General features: G+C 36.5%; 1 protein-coding gene across 1 annotated transcript; it reads right to left on the reverse strand.

The window, feature by feature from the left end:
- Window positions 1–6,235: 6,235 nt before the first annotated feature.
- On the reverse strand, window positions 6,236–21,188 carry MS3_00001199 (uncharacterized protein). Its single transcript, XM_051208684.1, has 3 exons — window positions 20,912–21,188; window positions 17,155–17,700; window positions 6,236–10,671 (listed from the first exon to the last, which is right to left on the reverse strand). Exon 3 carries the CDS (start codon window positions 7,683–7,685, stop codon window positions 7,302–7,304), a length of 384 nt encoding a protein of 127 aa, XP_051071811.1. The 5' UTR covers window positions 7,686–10,671; window positions 17,155–17,700; window positions 20,912–21,188; the 3' UTR covers window positions 6,236–7,301.
- Window positions 21,189–21,918: the final 730 nt, after the last annotated feature.

The raw sequence follows: 21,918 nt of genomic DNA on the forward strand, positions 1-21,918 counted from the left end.
TAACAACAGCGAAATTCCAAGATATACTCGCGGAATTTCCAAACTTAACTAAACCAAACCCACAGCCTTCCAAAGACGAACTAAAAGTAAGTCACACTATCAAAACCGAAGGTGCACCGGTTTTTGCAAAACCCAGGAGACTAGCACCAGATAAGCTCAAAATCGCTAGGGCCGAGTTTGATTATATGCTACAACTGGGTATTATCCGTCCCTCTGATAGTCAATGGGCATCCCCTTTGCATGTGGTCCCAAAGAAGAATGAAGGTGACTGGCGACCGTGCGGGGATTACAGGGCCCTCAACCGTCAAACCGTACCAGATAGGTACCCAATACCGCATATCCAAGATTTCACAAACGGTTTACAGGGTATGAACATATTCACTAAAATTGACTTAGTCAGGGCATATCACAATATCCCAGTGGCTGATGAAGATATTCCCAAGACAGCTATTACAACACCCTTTGGCTTATTCGAGTTTGTACGCATGCCATTCGGCCTGAGAAATGCGGCACAGACATTTCAAAGATTCATAGATAACCTACTTCGAGATATGCCATTTGCGCAGGGGTATATAGACAACTTGTTAATTGCCAGCCCCGATTTGCAATCACACGAACAGCATGTACAAACAGTGTTGAAAGACTGGATGAACATGGAATAAACATACATCAAAGTAAGTGTGTTTTCGGTGTTCAAACTTTAGAATTTCTCGGTCACACAATAAGCCCAGAAGGGATTAAACTGATCAAAAAAGAAGTAGACACCATCAAACAATACCCCATACCTAGTTATCTAACACAACTGAGAAGTTTTCTAGGTCTAATTAACTTTTATCGCAGATTCATACCAGGTTGTGCATAATTAATGCAACCTTTGACAGATTCACTCAAAGGAAAACCAAAAGAATTCAAACTGTCTTCTAACGCCGTCGAAGCTATTAAACAGCTTAAAGATAAATTAGCTCAAGCAACTACGTTGATGTATCCGAATTCTCTTTCCCCACTTGCTTTGATGGTGGATGCTTCAGATAAAGCAGTAGGTGCTACCCTTAACCAACTGGTTAAAAACGCCTGGAAACCAATTGCTTTCTTCTCAAAAAGACTCACTCCAGCAGAGACAAGGTATTCTACCTTCGGACGAGAACTTCTTGCAATCTATCTAACCATTAAACACTTCCGACACATGTTAGAAGGCAGGGAATTTATAGTCTTTACGGATCACAAACCACTAACGAATGCACTAAAAGCGAGAGCTGATAAATACTCACCTCGAGAAGTCCGACACCTTGACTATATATCACAGTTCACAAGCGATATCCGACATGTCAAAGGTCAGGACAATCAGGCGGCAGATGCTTTGTCTAGGCTAGAAATGAACGTGCTACAGCAGTCCACAGTAAACTTCGAGACGTTGAGAAACGAACAAGAGCAGGATCTAGAATTACAAAACCTGCTTAAAACAAACAATTCAAGTCTTAATTTAAAACAGTTCCCATCACCTGTCGATGGTATTCTAATCTACTGTGACACGACCAAGGCAATTCCGCGACCTTTCGTTCCCAAAAGTATGCGAAAGCTGATATATAATAACTTTCATTCTTTGTCTCATCCTGGCGCAAAAGCTTCAACAAAACTAATCAATGCCAGATATATATGGACGAACTTACAGAAGGATGTACACAAATGGGTTAGAGAGTGTTCAGCATGCCAACAATCAAAGATTAATCGTCACACAAATTCACCCATAGGTGTTTTCTCGCAACCAGATGCACGTTTTGCCCATGTGCATATCGACTTGGTAGGTCCCTTACCACGTTCAAACGGTTTTAATTATCTTTTTACATGCATAGATCGATTTACCAGATTCCCTATAGCCATCCCGATAGCGGATATCACAGCGGAAACAGTAGCCAAGGTTTTCATGCAGAACTGGGTAACCATTTTTGGTACACCCATAACAATAACGACTGATAGAGGAACGCAATTCGAATCCGAACTATTTAATAACTTGGCTAAACTTCTAGGCTCCAATAGGATACGCTGCACTGCATATCATCCTCAGGCTAATGGGATGGTAGAACGTTTTCACCGTCAGCTAAAAACCGCCCTTATATCTCACTCGAACCCCAATCAGTGGACAGAATTCCTACCATTAGTTATGTTGGGAATACGAACATCTGTCAAAACTGACGCACAGTGTTCAGCTGCGGAACTAGTTTTCGGAACAACTCTGAGACTACCCGGTGAATTTGCTAACCCTAATACTAACAGTCAAAAACTTAATTTAGAAAATTATGTAGATCAACTACGGGACCACATGTCTAAACTTAAGCCGATTAATACTCGTGAACAATCGCGCGCCGTATATATACCTAAAGACCTAAGCAATTGCACGCACGTCTGGATAAGATGTGACAAAATAAAAGCACCACTCAGTCCTCCATTTGAAGGTCCTTTCAAAGTCGTCTCAAGAAAATCTAAATATTTCGTGATAGAAAAACATGGAAACATCGACACAGTAAGTATTGATAGGCTAAAGCCGGCTTATATAGATCATGAACCACCATACGTGTTGTTAGATCGTTTAACTGACAAATCCATTACGGAATCGAAATGTAAAGATGATAAATCTTTACAAATGACTAAAACGGTTCGCTGGGCACATCCAATTAGTCAGTCAAGGATGTCGACAGTTTCGGCTGCAGGATAAAATCTAACCACTTAGCTAATCACACCCTGCATCTACTTAAAAATAATTTTTTTCCTCATTCCGCCTCACCGACAACTCCCCAGACCTTTTACCTTTGATATATAAGTGTTATGTTAAATTTTTTTTTTTAAATACTGGACACATAAGCTAGGTATTCCGAAACGATGGCTGAGAACTTTAATCAAACTCATACAACTAACACTGGCAAATACAACGAATTCAAAAAGCAACCCAGGCGAGTCTTATAATTTCTTTTTCTGGTTAATTAACTATGTTGGCTGTACTTCTTATATATTTATATATATTTTTCACGTAGACTGGCTATACATATATACCATATGAACTACTTCTAAAAGTTTTCGGTTGAGGATATGTTTAGTAGCTTGATACGATTAATACTATTATTATTAAGTAGTTTTCTAGACAAAACATTTTGGATTAAACCATGGTCAAGTACTTATTAAAGTTCTCATCATTTTTTTTATGTTTAGGAAACTTACGTAATGACTTAACCAGTTTTCCTGCAGCATGCTTTTTAGTGTGATCATATAACCCATCTTTATTGGCAATATTCAGATTTTTTTAAAATTTCTGACATTTAAGAATCAATAACCGTGAAGATATAGTACAGTGCGTTACTGTAAGGTTACTATGTTAGCCGCAATGATTCCACATACCTAATTTTAAACACAACTTATAAGGGAACTGTTTAGTAATCATAACATTGAACTGACGATATGAATATCACGACTATGATAACGTTAAACCAATTATTATTAGTGGCCCATACAAAGTCCTGGAACTTAACATTAGCGTAATAAAAAAAGACATTTTATGTCAAAAACTGATATATATATATATATATTCGTTGGTTTAAATATAACGTAAAATGGAAATTTACTAAACTTGTAGTTTTTTTTCTATAGTAATAATATTAATGTAAACAAAGAACTTATACTTTTCCAATATGGCACTTTGATATATCAATCTATCCTCCTGTCATTTTTTCTCTCATATGTGAGCGACTTACGGGCAACAAACATCGTATTGAAGGTGGGTCTGGTGAACAAGAACGCAGGCCCCACACGCACTCGAACCTCTGCCCTCCTGAATGCTAGACCGCGTGCTTAGCCACTCAACCACATCAGACCACGGAGGGATTGACTTCAATATTTCCTTACACCAATTAATCACTCATAATACTAATGAGTAATAGGACTTACACACTTCTGAGGTGCAAACCAATTCGTTACTTGGATGAATTGACGAAATATTGCTTCAGTATATCATGCATACCTAAATCAAACCAGAAAAGGGTATCTGACACAACTGTACTTGATCCGCATACTCTACACAATTTTTTTTGCTTCTTAACCGTATATTCTTATCCGTTTTGTGGAGTATTCTGATGCACCCTTGGTTACGCACCTAGTTGTAAAAGGCGATCATCACAGGCTCAAGGTCATGCATTTCAGTCTTCAGTAATAAGGATAGGAGGTCTGTCGACCGATATTAATCCTTGCAGTTTGTAATACTGTGGAGGTCCAATCTCGCTTTGAATATATTAACAGACGGTGCTGATATTACGTGTTCCGGTAGGGAATTCCAGTAATTCACTACTCGGTGCGAGAAACGGAACTCCAGACGTAAACGGTTTGATCTCGGTTTTTGAACTTTCTTCGAATGTCCTCTCAAATGATCGGTTCTAGACGGAAGCAAAAGATAAGACATGGTAATACCAAGGTCATCGTTCAGTATACGATAAGCCAATATTAGATCACCCCGCACTCTACGGTAAGATAACGGAAATAAGTTAAGGTGTCTCAGTCTGTCTTCATAAGATAGGCCAGCTAGACTTTGTACCATCTTAGTAGCTCGTCGTTGGACTCTTTCTAGCATATCTGCTTCATATTTGAAACAAGGACTCGCTGCTTGAATCCCGTATTCTGAATGTGGTCGCACATAAATCGGGTATAGTAATCCAAACATTTCATCATCTAAATACTGAAAAGACCTACGAATTGACCATAATACCCTATAGCCTTTTGCAGCAGCAGCCTTACAGTGACTAGTCGTTTTGAGATCATTGCTTAATATAACTCCTAAGTCCTTATAGTTTCTTGCTTTGGGTAGCACGAATCCACGTAGTGTATAGTCATACGATTCATCAGAGTTATTTAACTGCATCACTACACTCTTATTAGGATTTACTTCTAGTGACCACCTGTCTAACCATGCCACCAATGAGCTAAGATCGTCCTGTAATACTATTCTATCCGACATACTATGTATGGGTCTCCAAATCTTTATGTCATCAGCGAAGAGTAGAACGGATGATTTTGCTACAGTTGGCAATTCATTTACATAAAGTAAAAAGAGAAGAGGACCTAGGATTGTGCCTTGGGGAACCCCACTTTTTACAGGTACCCACGAGGAGAGAGCCCCATTAACCCTTACCCTTTGTCTCCTGTCATGGAGAAAGTTACTTATCCAATCGACGACTGTGTTATGGATTCCAAAACGTTTCAGTTTGAATTTAAGACCAGAGTGTGAAACCTTATCAAAGGCTTTACTTAGATCTATGAAAATTACATCCACAGGAGCATTCCGATCCTTTGCCGCAGCCCACTCTTCTCGTGCAATGAGAAGATTTGTCAAGCAAGATAGGCCTTTCCGAAAACCATGTTGTGCCCTGGAGAAAAGATTTTGCCCTTCAACATAGTTTATAACAGCTATCCGAATGATTTTCTCCATCAGTTTCACAACTGCACTAGTTAAGCTAACGGGTCTATAGTTACTAACTAAATCCCTACTCCCAGCCTTACACACCGGACTTATTATGGCGTCTTTCCAGTCTCTAGGAAGTCTGGACTGTCTCAGAGACATGTCGAATAGTATCGCTAATGGTTCAGCAATTTCATCTGATATGGCTTTCATAATCCTAGGATGAATATCATCGGGACCACTGGACTTATCAGGTTTGAGATGCTGAAGTAGCCTTAAAACGGTATCTTTCTCAATGACTACAGGATCCATCAGCGAGCCGTCACGGTCACGATGAATCATTGGTCGTTCCTCATTACCGATAGAAAACGCTTTACTAAAATATTCCGACAAAGCTTCAGCTTTTTCGGCATCATTCTCTGCTAAGATTAACGGATTGTCTCGTATCAAAAGTGATGGAATTCCATCGCTTCTCTTAGTTCGCCTTTTTATATACGAGAATAACCGTTTCGGACTATATCTAGAATCCCTAACCGATTGTTTTTCGTATGAATGTCTAGTCTTGCTTATTAACGCTTTACAGGCATTCCTAATCTTACAATAACTGGATCTGTATTGTTCTAAGCCAGTAGAGATGAACATATTCCAGTGATTCTTCCTTTTCTAAGGAGTTTCCTGACCGTTTTAGTTATCCATGGTGGACTATTATTCGGTCTTCGCGGTACCAGGTATGGTATGAACGGGGACGTAACTAGTATAAATTTACCTTTAAATACAGACCATGCTTCTTCAACTGATATGCTAGTATCTACTAACCAATCTGTCTTAGCAGCGCATTCCTGAATGGCTGATATGTTAGCTTTCCATACATTTGGGCGCGGTGTAACCTGATCATATAACATGTCCCTAGTTCTAAACGCGAATGACAAAACAGCGTGATCGCTGTTTGCTAACGGTGGAAGAATATTTAAGTCGACAATATCCCCAGTCTCATGAGTGATTACCAAATCCAGCAGAGAAGAACCCTGGTTAACACCAAAACGTGTGGGTTGGGATACATGCTGCACTAGTGCATGCTCCATTATTGTTATCAGTAACCTACTATCAAAGGAGTTTCTGTGGTCATATCAGTCCAACTAATATCAGGTGCGTTAAAGTCTCCTATTATCAAGCACCTGGTATTATCACTCCAAAGATGAATGTGCTCTGAAACAAAGTCATCAGCTAAGCAGATTGGGCTCCGATAGATGACACCTAGCATAAATGTACTACATCCTATTGCTAACTTACAGCTAATGACTTCACAAGTGCCGCTATCATGGGATTCGCTAGTAGAGGAGCGGATATTTATGCCATTGGCTATATATAACAGGACGCCGCCTCCTTTTCTACATCTATGTCTATCACTCCTGATGCAATGGTATCCGGATAATTCTGGAGTAATGTCTAAGTCATGGACTAACCAAGTTTCTGTCACTGCTACTATGAGTGGCTTTAACCTGTCTACTAGTGCTTCTAGTTCATAGAACTTATTTCGTAAACTACGAGCGTTGGCATATAAAACTCCTAAGTAGAACAGCCTATCCACACAGGCCTTGGTAGCATTCGCTTCCAAGACCTGACTATCCGAAAACCCACTAGTCGGAGATTTTCCTCGCCGTTTTGCCGACGGGTTTCAAGTTCAGCTAGTGCTTTCTTCCTTTTATTCTATCTTCGAGAGACATGTCAGGTCTAACTCGGATGTCAGAATTGTCGTGACAACGAGCGCTACTTAACAAGAAATCCCGTTGCTTCTCCGATCCTAGGATTACCTTAAGGAGTCTGCATGGATGGGGTTCAACATTGTCCTCGGTCCTCTTGCCTATTCTTACCAATTTTTGACCTGAACTCCTTTGGAGTTATCTGGTAAAATACTACGAATGTATTCTCCTAGCTTTTCTAAGTCATGCGCGTGTCTAATTTTCGGATCAGGGTCGTTTGACTCCCGCAATTTGCTCACAATAATATTCGATGTTATTAGATTTTTCTTCTCAGTCACGCCAGGATGGGTTTCACTCTTACCTTCAGATTTTGGTAGTGCAATTTGTGGCTCACAATTTGGGTCCACCAGTGAGTTACTAACTACCTGTGTACTGCTTACAGCTTTTTTCTTTTCGTTTCGTTTCCTACGTACCGTAGTCCATTTTTCATCCCTCATAACACTGGGACTATTTGGAACGGTGACTGTTTTATCCAGATCTTCGATTCCCATTAAAGGTGCATTATTAACAATGTCAGTACCAGGTGGTACTACTCCCCCACTTTTACGTCAGTCAGAGTCGGTTGTTTGAGGCGTCGCGTAACAGCAGGTACTACACTGACACATTCGTCGCTGTCAGTGCCCGTGTTGTCGGCGTATATGCCATCCTTCTTTTACAGGCCAAAGCCAACAGGCTCATAGCCTCCTGTATTAGTAATGCCTTGTTGGCACAGCAAAACATGCAAAGCCAATGTGAGTTAGGCTTCGAGCATCTTTTGTATGCGGTGGGACTTAAGCGGGTGCACATTTTGTGGAACCACTTATGGCATACGTCACACTGCATCCCCTCTTCCACAGGGAACAAACAGTTTGGTTGCCCACATTTGTGAGTCTTACCAACCATTGTAATTCGATTTAAAAGGTTTAAAAACAAAAAATGATAACAATGTGAACACAAGTGTTAGTCAAGGACTAAAAACAGGTACTCAGGACAAAATGTAGCAAAAAATTTCAAACTTTAACCAAAGAACTCTTAGTTAAAGTCGACCAAGAATGCTTTTTAGTGCAATAAGTACCAAAAGCAAGTATAATCACCACAAGTACAAAATTCGCTGCCCTTTTTGATCGATTTTGTCAAAGAGTCCAACTTCTAGCAAGTTCATCCTTCTACATATATGCATTACGAAAGAGTATTTTCTTTCTTTTCATGGTTTTTCGTGCACAAGATATCTACACTATGTCTATTTCCTTCCAGAATACCAGTCCGTTCTGGAGGCCAAGCACTTACATGGAACCGAACAATTATCAATTACATTTATGTATTTCCATTTTGTATCTTATTATTTTATCCAGGCAGTGGAGCAGTTCTTCAGGTTTGCTTGATTTTCACCATTACCTTTGAAGTAGCTTCTTCTTAACCTTTTACTTGAGGGCGACTCAAGAGGCAGGTGAGTAAACATCTGATAGCCGGTCTGAGCATGGAAAAATCATACCTCACCAACATGGTGTTGGGTAGCCCGCTCACGGCACTTCCTCAGATATTCTTGTTCCACATTCTCACACTTTCTCTTGAAAGCATGCAGCAAACCGTCAGCGATATTTGTAGAAAAAATCACATGCTACAAAATAAGATGACAAGCTAGTAAATGAAGAGACACCCATGGACTATCGTTGAAACCGTCAGTCGTCACTGATTGTAAGTCTAACAGTGAGCGAGTTGATAATTTTCCCTTGGGATGAGAAATAGAACTAAGGTGTTTCCGAAAGATAAGTTAATCGAACCGACGTTCCTACGGAAGTCGATTCTAGGGGGAAGCTAATGTAACAGCTTAGGTTGGTTGGTTTAGAGTTGACCCCAAACAACCAAGCATATGCCAAGACAGTATTGTTCAAGTATTCATTCACTTCCTTATTTTGTATAAGCGTTATATTCCCTATTATCTTATATTGAATGTTGAGAGCCTTTGTTTGTCAGAACAGATAATCCCACGCTCCACTGTGACTGCGCGAAGATCGAAATAAAGACCTATTCGCTACTTCTCTGGTTTCTTCTATCAATAGCACGAGGGTTGAAGAACTATGGCCTACTATGATATTAGTGCTGCTCTAATAATAGACCTAATCCTAAATTTGTAGATTTGTCATGATATAACTACCTAATCTATAAGATCTTACGTGGAAGTTACACCATCGACTACGCCAACTCACTGTATCGTATCAATTACCAATACATGATGTAGAACAAGGTTAGGCTAGAGAAGGAACAATATATTTAATATGAATAGAAGATATAAGGTAACATTCAGATGGACCACGCCTGCATGGCCGAGCCATGCCATCCGATCAAACCCAGTCCATTCAATTCATTGTTCGCGCCTTCTCCATCGTTAGGTATTTCTCCGCGTTAAATATTGAATATCTATTTTCTGAGTAGTCTCGTGTTCACAGCTTTGTGGATTGTGTGGCTATTGTCCAATGCCACTACACTAGTCTCCCACTAGAATCAACGTGATGTTGGTTCGATACCAAATTGGATGGGATCGTCGCGCGCGGGGGTTACCAAGGATAATAAGAATCCTCCGGGTATTGGTAAGCTGAAAGATAAATCAAAAAGAAAGCGGCAGCATCTGGTCGAGAAATACATGTAATAATTTTAAAATATCTGCCTTCATGCTTAAAACGCTTGAAATGAAAATTTGGGTGAAGATTATTTGAGCTATAAAAAATGGGGTTACAATAATAATAATAATAATAATAATAATATTAATAATAAAACGATGCGTGTTAATAGCCGTTGGTTAATAACTTAACGTATAGGTAGTAAGTATTTTGCGTTTAGAAATATTAAAGTGATGAATATTGTAGAAATATTAATATTGGTATTAGTTTTGGTTTAAATTATGAAATCAAATAACGATTATAGCGGTAAGTTGTCCATATGAGTTGAATTCCAATTGCATCTGTATTAGTAGGCTAACTGAAGGAACAAAAGTATACCGTGGCGAAGAATTCCAACTAGTGTTCCAGTTAGTTTGATACGGTTTATTTAGTTACGGGGAGATTTTCTCAACCTCATTTTTACTTGACCGTGATAGAATTTAGTAATACTACTAATACACATGAATGGTTATCAAAATAAAATTGAAATACATGAGTGTATTCGTAAGAGACATGCTCTGGACTCACTGTTCTGATCTGCGGCAGACTATTTATTTGTATTTATACTTGCTGGCTGATTGGGCATACAAATTAGTTGCAAGTATGCAGTTTATCATAAGGCGGAATACGATTTAATTAAGGTATAGTGGTTATAAGTTATTAAAATCAGTTAGGCCTGTGTTATATTACGAAGTGATGTGGTGCTGCAGATGTATTTAGCTAAATAAGTTTTTACAAGATGATTAAATAGTGAGTGATGCTCATGTGATTATGAGGGAGTACATAAGTTGCAACCAAGGGGAGTACACTCCCAACTCATGTCTATGATAATGGCTTGAACCTTAGTCAGTGTTGGGGTAAATTCGACATTGATGTTTTCAGTTTGCAGGAGATTTGCTCGACTGCTTATACTGATTATTTGCATGCATGATTGTGTCGCTAAACCATCAATTAGACTGACAAGGTTTTGAGATATTTACTGAATGAGCAACTGATAGAGAAACATACTGTAATCATCTGTGATGGATGAAGATACCAAGAAAACAACACCATTTAATGGTAATTATAAGTCAATTTGTTGACCGATTTTGTTAATAGTTTCATTAATTTTATCAGTCATATTACGTGATTGTCAAGTTATGACAATGCTTTATGACGATATCCTGAAACTATTATGTTTAACTAGTTATAGTGTTGATTGAGGATTAGTCAGTGGAAAAATAGGTATTGTTGCTTTAGGTGATTCGAAATCATCAGAAACTTATAACGTTAAAGAATCCGAGACGCCTAATTTAATTATAAATTTCAATTCAGAAATATTCGTTTAATGTTAATTCTAGTAGGCTACGGAGTTTTGATTTTAAACGTTTGTTTAGCCAACAGCTACCTAGGGATTTAGTTATTTTACTAGTGCGGTTGATAGTACCTAAATTTTTAATCTTATTATCTAAACTATGTTCGCATTTTAGGCTGCTAATATGATAAACTAATCCATAAACCCAAATATGATTAGCAACAACGACTATGATGGGTTTATTGATAAATGTTAAAGGCGATCCAGATGATTTCTAAATTTAGAAGACATGGAGATATAGTGTAACGTATGTATGGGCCAGGTTAACATGCAGGTTGTTGACGTATATGACAATTTGAAAATAATGAACATGACCAGAAAATAATTTTAAAGTTTAGACTGCTTGTGAAACTTCGGGCAGGAATATGATGCGTTATAAACATTCCATAAGAAGTTACTGCATTTAGCCTAGGGACACTTACAAATATATAGCAAAAGGAACCGGAAAACATATACATGTTAAGTAAAAAAATCATTAAGTAAAATAGTTGAACTCGCCTGGATTATTTTTGAAAAGTAGATTATTCAGTGGACGACAATATATAACGACATTCGTGAGGAGTAGTAATGATCCAAAAGTATCCAGAATAAAACATGCAGAATGGCAATCACTTCCAGGGTGCTTGATGCTGTTGAGGTTTTTGGGACTTGCTCTGATCAGAACTGAATGAATCCAGATGATTGTGTGTGCCATTGAATGAGCCATCTAAAATGAACTTATGATTGCAGAAAACTTATAGCTGGAACTCACCGTATTTTTTGAGAAGTGTCATCCTTGTTGTTTGGCAATTGAACTCGAGAATATGAAATTAGGCAGGCAGTGGTCGGAAGAAAAATATTACAGGATAGTGCATAGTTTAAAACAGGATGAAGTGTTAAGTGAAGGAACACTGAGAATTAGATCCAGATAGCTATTTAGCCCTTGGTTGCATTGTTAGTCAATGTATATTTACGCTATTTACAGATCATATTTGTAGAGCTTGATGTTTAAACAAGACTATGTCGCTGAAGCATGTAAATGCTATTAAAGCTTGTTAACGAACCATCAAAGCTAATTACTTGATATAGACGACCAGTTTTTAATATCGATTGAGCTAGTATATTATGAGAACTAATCAATATAACATTACGATAATACATGTGAGCATTAATCAGAGGACTATTAGAATATTGGGTTAACATAAATATAAAATCGATCGAGAAAGTTAAAGTGGAAATAAGGATTATTTGTAATAGGTTGCGTTTCTTTAGTCGGGCTTACCAATGTAGAACTATGGTCTACTATGATATTAGTACTGCTCTAATAATAGACCTAATCCTAAATTTGTAGATTTGTCATGATATAACTGCCTAATCTATAAGATCTTACGTGGAAGTCACACCATCGACTACACCAACTCACTGTATCGTATCAATTACCAATACATGATGTAGAACAAGGTTAGGCTAGAGAAGGAACAATATATTTAATATGAATAGAAGATATAAGGTAACATTCAGATGGACCACGCCTGCATGGCCGAGCCATGCCATCCGATCAAACCCAGTCCATTCAATTCATTGTTCGCGCCTTCTCCATCGTTAGGTATTTCTCCGCGTTAAATATTGAATATCTATTTTCTGAGTAGTCTCGTGTTCACAGCTTTGTGGATTGTGTGGCTATTGTCCAATGCCACTACACTAGTCTCCCACCAGAATCAACGTGATGTTGGTTCGATACCAAATTGGATGGGATCGTCGCGCGCGGGGGTTACCAAGGATAATAAGAATCCTCCGGGTATTGGTAAGCTGAAAGATAAATCAAAAGAAAGCGGCAGCATCTGGTCGAGAAATACATGTAATAATTTTAAAATATCTGCCTTCATGCTTAAAACGCTTGAAATGAAAATTTGGGTGAAGATTATTTGAGCTATAAAAAATGGGGTTACAATAATAATAATAATAATAATAATAATAATAATAATAATAATAATAATAATAATAATAATAATAATAATAATAAAACGATGCGTGTTAATAGCCGTTGGTTAATAACTTAACGTATAGGTAGTAAGTATTTTGCGTTTAGAAATATTAAAGTGATGAATATTGTAGAAATACTAATATTGGTATTAGTTTTGGTTTAAATTATGAAATCAAATAACGATTATAGCGGTAAGTTGTCCATATGAGTTGAATTCCAATTGCATCTGTATTAGTAGGCTAACTGAAGGAACAAAAGTATACCGTGGCGAAGAATTCCAACTAGTGTTCCAGTTAGTTTGATACGGTTTATTTAGTTACGGGGAGATTTTCTCAACCTCATTTTTACTTGACCGTGATAGAATTTAGTAATACTACTAATACACATGAATGGTTATCAAAATAAAATTGAAATACATGAGTGTATTCGTAAGAGACATGCTCTGGACTCAATGTTCTGATCTGCGGCAGACTATTTATTTGTATTTATACTTGCTGGCTGATTGGGCATACAAATTAGTTGCAAGTATGCAGTTTATCATAAGGCGGAATACGATTTAATTAAGATATAGTGGTTATAAGTTATTAAAATCAGTTAGGCCTGTGTTATATTACGAAGTGATGTGGTGCTGCAGATGTATTTAGCTAAATAAGTTTTTACAAGATGATTAAATAGTGAGTGATGCTCATGTGATTATGAGGGAGTACATAAGTTGCAACCAAGGGAGTACACTCCCAACTCATGTCTATGATAATGGCTTGAACTTTAGTCAGTGTTGGGGTAAATTCGACATTGATGTTTTCAGTTTGCAGGAGATTTGCTCGACTGCTTATACTGATTATTTGCATGCATGATTGTGTCGCTAAACCATCAATTAGACTGACAAGGTTTTGAGATATTTACTGAATGAGCAACTGATAGAGAAACATACTGTAATCATCTGTGATGGATGAAGATACCAAGAAAACAACACCATTTAATGGTAATTATAAGTCAATTTGTTGACCGATTTTGTTAATAGTTTCATTAATTTTATCAGTCATATTACGTGATTGTCAAGTTATGACAATGCTTTATGACGATATCCTGAAACTATTATGTTTAACTAGTTATAGTGTTGATTGAGGATTAGTCAGTGGGAAAATAGGTATTGTTGCTTTAGGTGATTCGAAATCATCAGAAACTTATAACGTTAAAGAATCCGAGACGCCTAATTTAATTATAAATTTCAATTCAGAAATATTCGTTTAATGTTAATTCTAGTAGGCTACGGAGTTTTGATTTTAAACGTTTGTTTAGCCAACAGCTACCTAGGGATTTAGTTATTTTACTAGTGCGGTTGATAGTACCTAAATTTTTAATCTTATTATCTAAACTATGTTCGCATTTTAGGCTGCTAATATGATAAACTAATCCATAAACCCAAATACGATTAGCAACAACGACTATGATGGGTTTATTGATAAATGTTAAAGGCGATCCAGATGATTTCTAAATTTAGAAGACATGGAGATATAGTGTAACGTATGTATGGGCCAGGTTAACATGCAGGTTGTTGACGTATATGACAATTTGAAAATAATGAACATGACCAGAAAATAATTTTAAAGTTTAGACTGCTTGTGAAACTTCGGGCAGGAATATGATGCGTTATAAACATTCCATAAGAAGTTACTGCATTTAGCCTAGGGACACTTACAAATATATAGCAAAAGGAACCGGAAAACATATACATGTTAAGTAAAAAAATCATTAAGTAAAATAGTTGAACTCGCCTGGATTATTTTTGAAAAGTAGATTATTCAGTGGACGACAATATATAACGACATTCGTGAGGAGTAGTAATGATCCAAAAGTATCCAGAATAAAACATGCAGAATGGCAATCACTTCCAGGGTGCTTGATGCTGTTGAGGTTTTTGGGACTTGCTCTGATCAGAACTGAATGAATCCAGATGATTGTGTGTGCCATTGAATGAGCCATCTAAAATGAACTTATGATTGCAGAAAACTTATAGCTGGAACTCACCGTATTTTTTGAGAAGTGTCATCCTTGTTGTTTGGCAATGGAACTCGAGAATATGAAATTAGGCAGGCAGTGGTCGGAAGAAAAATATTACAGGATAGTGCATAGTTTAAAACAGGATGAAGTGTTAAGTGAAGGAACACTGAGAATTAGATCCAGATAGCTATTTAGCCCTTGGTTGCATTGTTAGTCGATGTATATTTACGCTATTTACAGATCATATTTGTAGAGCTTGATGTTTAAACAAGACTATGTCGCTGAAGCATGTAAATGCTATTAAAGCTTGTTAACGAACCATCAAAGCTAATTAGTTGATATAGACGACCAGTTTTTATTATCGATTGAGCTAGTATATTATGAGAACTAATCAATATAACATTACGATAATACATGTGAGCATTAATCAGAGGACTATTAGAATATTGGGTTAACATAAATATAAAATCGATCGAGAAAGTTAAAGTGGAAATAAGGATTATTTGTAATAGGTTGCGTTTCTTTAGTCGGGCTTACCAATGTAGAACTATGGTCTACTATGATATTAGTACTGCTCTAATAATAGACCTAATCCTAAATTTGTAGATTTGTCATGATATAACTGCCTAATCTATAAGATCTTACGTGGAAGTCACACCATCGACTACACCAACTCACTGTATCGTATCAATTACCAATACATGATGTAGAACAAGGTTAGGCTAGAGAAGGAACAATATATTTAATATGAATAGAAGATATAAGGTAACATTCAGATGGACCACGCCTGCATGGCCGAGCCATGCCATCCGATCAAACCCAGTCCATTCAATTCATTGTTCGCGCCTTCTCCATCGTTAGGTATTTCTCCGCGTTAAATATTGAATATCTATTTTCTGAGTAGTCTCGTGTTCACAGCTTTGTGGATTGTGTGGCTATTGTCCAATGCCACTACACTACTCTCCCACCAGAATCAACGTGATGTTGGTTCGATACCAAATTGGATGGGATCGTCGCGCGCGGGGTTACCAAGGATAATAAGAATCCTCCGGGTATTGGTAAGCTGAAAGATAAATCAAAAAGAAAGCGGCAGCATCTGGTCGAGAAATACATGTAATAATTTTAAAATATCTGCCTTCATGCTTAAAACGCTTGAAATGAAAATTTGGGTGAAGATTATTTGAGCTATAAAAAATGGGGTTACAATAATAATAATAATAATAATAATAATAATAATAATAATAATAATAATAATAATAATAATAATAATAATAATAATAAAACGATGCGTGTTAATAGCCGTTGGTTAATAACTTAACGTATAGGTAGTAAGTATTTTGCGTTTAGAAATATTAAAGTGATGAATATTGTAGAAATACTAATATTGGTATTAGTTTTGGTTTAAATTATGAAATCAAATAACGATTATAGCGGTAAGTTGTCCATATGAGTTGAATTCCAATTGCATCTGTATTAGTAGGCTAACTGAAGGAACAAAAGTATACCGTGGCGAAGAATTCCAACTAGTGTTCCAGTTAGTTTGATACGGTTTATTTAGTTACGGGGAGATTTTCTCAACCTCATTTTTACTTGACCGTGATAGAATTTAGTAATACTACTAATACACATGAATGGTTATCAAAATAAAATTGAAATACATGAGTGTATTCGTAAGAGACATGCTCTGGACTCAATGTTCTGATCTGCGGCAGACTATTTATTTGTATTTATACTTGCTGGCTGATTGGGCATACAAGTTAGTTGCAAGTATGCAGTTTATCATAAGGCGGAATACGATTTAATTGAGATATAGTGGTTATAAGTTATTAAAATCAGTTAGGCCTGTGTTATATTACGAAGTGATGTGGTGCTGCAGATGTATTTAGCTAAATAAGTTTTTACAAGATGATTAAATAGTGAGTGATGCTCATGTGATTATGAGGGAGTACATAAGTTGCAACCAAGGGAGTACACTCCCAACTCATGTCTATGATAATGGCTTGAACTTTAGTCAGTGTTGGGGTAAATTCGACATTGATGTTTTCAGTTTGCAGGAGATTTGCTCGACTGCTTATACTGATTATTTGCATGCATGATTGTGTCGCTAAACCATCAATTAGACTGACAAGGTTTTGAGATATTTACTGAATGAGCAACTGATAGAGAAACATACTGTAATCATCTGTGATGGATGAAGATACCAAGAAAACAACACCATTTAATGGTAATTATAAGTCAATTTGTTGACCGATTTTGTTAATAGTTTCATTAATTTTATCAGTCATATTACGTGATTGTCAAGTTATGACAATGCTTTATGACGATATCCTGAAACTATTATGTTTAACTAGTTATAGTGTTGATTGAGGATTAGTCAGTGGGAAAATAGGTATTGTTGCTTTAGGTGATTCGAAATCATCAGAAACTTATAACGTTAAAGAATCCGAGACGCCTAATTTAATTATAAATTTCAATTCAGAAATATTCGTTTAATGTTAATTCTAGTAGGCTACGGAGTTTTGATTTTAAACGTTTGTTTAGCCAACAGCTACCTAGGGATTTAGTTATTTTACTAGTGCGGTTGATAGTACCTAAATTTTTAATCTTATTATCTAAACTATGTTCGCATTTTAGGCTGCTAATATGATAAACTAATCCATAAACCCAAATACGATTAGCAACAACGACTATGATGGGTTTATTGATAAATGTTAAAGGCGATCCAGATGATTTCTAAATTTAGAAGACATGGAGATATAGTGTAACGTATGTATGGGCCAGGTTAACATGCAGGTTGTTGACGTATATGACAATTTGAAAATAATGAACATGACCAGAAAATAATTTTAAAGTTTAGACTGCTTGTGAAACTTCGGGCAGGAATATGATGCGTTATAAACATTCCATAAGAAGTTACTGCATTTAGCCTAGGGACACTTACAAATATATAGCAAAAGGAACCGGAAAACATATACATGTTAAGTAAAAAAAATCATTAAGTAAAATAGTTGAACTCGCCTGGATTATTTTTGAAAAGTAGATTATTCAGTGGACGACAATATATAACGACATTCGTGAGGAGTAGTAATGATCCAAAAGTATCCAGAATAAAACATGCAGAATGGCAATCACTTCCAGGGTGCTTGATGCTGTTGAGGTTTTTGGGACTTGCTCTGATCAGAACTGAATGAATCCAGATGATTGTGTGTGCCATTGAATGAGCCATCTAAAATGAACTTATGATTGCAGAAAACTTATAGCTGGAACTCACCGTATTTTTTTGAGAAGTGTCATCCTTGTTGTTTGGCAATGGAACTCGAAACTTTGAAATTAGGCAGGCAGTGGTCGGAAGAAAAGATATTACAGGATAGTGCATAGTTTAAAACAGGATGAGGTGATAAGATAAGGAACACTGAATATTAGATCCATGTAACTATTTAGTCCTTGCTGCATTGTTAGTCAATGTATATTTGCGTTATTTACAGGTCATATTTGCTAGAGCTTGATGCTTAAACAAGTCTATGTCGCTGAAGCATGTAAATGCTATTAAAGCTTGTTAACGAACCATCAAAGCTAATTAGTTAATATAGACGACCAGTTTTTATTATCGATCGAGCTAGTATGTCATGAGAACTAACCAATATAACATTACGATAATACATGTGAGCATTAATCAGGACTGTTAGAATATTGGGTTAACATAAATACAAAATAGATCAAGAAATTTAGAAGTGGAAATAAGATTAACAATAATAGGTTGCGTTTCTCTAGTCGGGCTTACCAATGTAAAACTATGGTCTACTGTGATATTAGTACTGCTCTAATAATAGACCTAATCCTAAATTTGTAGATTTGTCATGATATAACTGCCTAATCTATAAGATCTTACGTGGAAGTCACACCATCGACTACACCAACTCACTGTATCGTATCAATTACCAATACATGATGTAGAACAAGGTTAGGCTAGAGAAAGAACAATATATTTAATATGAATAGAAGATATAAGGTAACATTCAGCAGAGACCACGCCTGCATGACCGAGCCATGCCACTCGATCAACTCCAGTCCATTCAATTCATTGTTCGCGCCTTCTCCATTGTTAGGTATTTCTCCGCGTTAAATATTGAATATCTATTTTCTGAGTAGTCTCGTGTTCACAGCTTTGTGGATTGTGTGGCTATTGTCCAATGCCACTACACTACTCTCCCACCAGAATCAACGTGATGTTGGTTCGATACCAAATTGGATGGGATCGTCGCGCACCGGAAGTTACCAAGGATAATAAGAATCCTTCGGGTATTGGTAAGCTGAAAGATAAATCAAAAAGAAAGCGGCAGCATCTGGTCGAGAAATACATGTAATAATTTTAAAATATCTGCCTTCATGCTTAAAACGCTTGAAATGAAAATTTGGGTGAAGATTATTTGAGCTATAAAAAATGGGGTTACAATAGTAATAATAATAATAATAATAATAATAATAATAATAAAACGATGCGTGTTAATAGCCGTTGGTTAATAACTTAACGTATAGGTAGTAAGTATTTTGCGTTTAGAAATATTAAAGTGATGAATATTGTAGAAATACTAATATTGGTATTAGTTTTGGTTTAAATTATGAAATCAAATAACGATTATAGCGGTAAGTTGTCCATATGAGTTGAATTCCAATTGCATCTGTATTAGTAGGCTAACTGAAGGAACAAAAGTATACCGTGGCGAAGAATTCCAACTAGTGTTCCAGTTAGTTTGATACGGTTTATTTAGTTACGGGGAGATTTTCTCAACCTCATTTTTACTTGACCGTGATAGAATTTAGTAATACTACTAATACACATGAATGGTTATCAAAATAAAATTGAAATACATGAGTGTATTCGTAAGAGACATGCTCTGGACTCAATGTTCTGATCTGCGGCAGACTATTTATTTGTATTTATACTTGCTGGCTGATTGGGCATACAAGTTAGTTGCAAGTATGCAGTTTATCATAAGGCGGAATACGATTTAATTGAGATATAGTGGTTATAAGTTATTAAAATCAGTTAGGCCTGTGTTATATTACGAAGTGATGTGGTGCTGCAGATGTATTTAGCTAAATAAGTTTTTACAAGATGATTAAATAGTGAGTGATGCTCATGTGATTATGAGGGAGTACATAAGTTGCAACCAAGGGGAGTACACTCCCAACTCATGTCTATGATAATGGCTTGAACTTAGTCAGTGTTGGGGTAAATTCGACATTGATGTTTTCAGTTTGCAGGAGATTTGCTCGACTGCTTATACTGATTATTTGCATGCATGATTGTGTCGCTAAACCATCAATTAGACTGACAAGGTTTTGAGATATTTACTGAATGAGCAACTGATAGAGAAACATACTGTAATCATCTGTGATGGATGAAGATACCAAGAAAACAACACCATTTAATGGTAATTATAAGTCAATTTGTTGACCGATTTTGTTAATAGTTTCATTAATTTTATCAGTCATATTACGTGATTGTCAAGTTATGACAATGCTTTATGACGATATCCTGAAACTATTATGTTTAACTAGTTATAGTGTTGATTGAGGATTAGTCAGTGGAAAAATAGGTATTGTTGCTTTAGGTGATTCGAAATCATCAGAAACTTATAACGTTAAAGAATCCGAGACGCCTAATTTAATTATAAATTTCAATTCAGAAATATTCGTTTAATGTTAATTCTAGTAGGCTACGGAGTTTTGATTTTAAACGTTTGTTTAGCCAACAGCTACCTAGGGATTTAGTTATTTTACTAGTGCGGTTGATAGTACCTAAATTTTTAATCTTATTATCTAAACTATGTTCGCATTTTAGGCTGCTAATATGATAAACTAATCCATAAACCCAAATACGATTAGCAACAACGACTATGATGGGTTTATTGATAAATGTTAAAGGCGATCCAGATGATTTCTAAATTTAGAAGACATGGAGATATAGTGTAACGTATGTATGGGCCAGGTTAACATGCAGGTTGTTGACGTATATGACAATTTGAAAATAATGAACATGACCAGAAAATAATTTTAAAGTTTAGACTGCTTGTGAAACTTCAGGCAGGAATATGATGCGTTATAAACATTCCATAAGAAGTTACTGCATTTAGCCTAGGGACACTTACAAATATATAGCAAAAGGAACCGGAAAACATATACATGTTAAGTAAAAAAATCATTAAGTAAAATAGTTGAACTCGCCTGGATTATTTTTGAAAAGTAGATTATTCAGTGGACGACAATATATAACGACATTCGTGAGGAGTAGTAATGATCCAAAAGTATCCAGAATAAAACATGCAGAATGGCAATCACTTCCAGGGTGCTTGATGCTGTTGAGGTTTTTGGGACTCGCTCTGATCAGAACTGAATGAATCCAGATAATTGTGTGTGCCATTGAATGAGCCATCTAAAATGAACTTATGATTGCAGAAAACTTATAGCTGGAACTCACCGTATTTTTTTGAGAAGTGTCATCCTTGTTGTTTGGCAATGGAACTCGAAACTTTGAAATTAGGCAGGCAGTGGTCGGAAGAAAAGATATTACAGGATAGTGCATAGTTTAAAACAGGATGAGGTGATAAGATAAGGAACACTGAATATTAGATCCATGTAACTATTTAGTCCTTGCTGCATTGTTAGTCAATGTATATTTGCGTTATTTACAGGTCATATTTGCTAGAGCTTGATGCTTAAACAAGTCTATGTCGCTGAAGCATGTAAATGCTATTAAAGCTTGTTAA

Source organism: Schistosoma haematobium, chromosome ZW (assembly GCF_000699445.3).
Source record: "Schistosoma haematobium chromosome ZW, whole genome shotgun sequence".
Classification (NCBI taxonomy): Eukaryota; Metazoa; Platyhelminthes; class Trematoda; order Strigeidida; family Schistosomatidae; genus Schistosoma; species Schistosoma haematobium.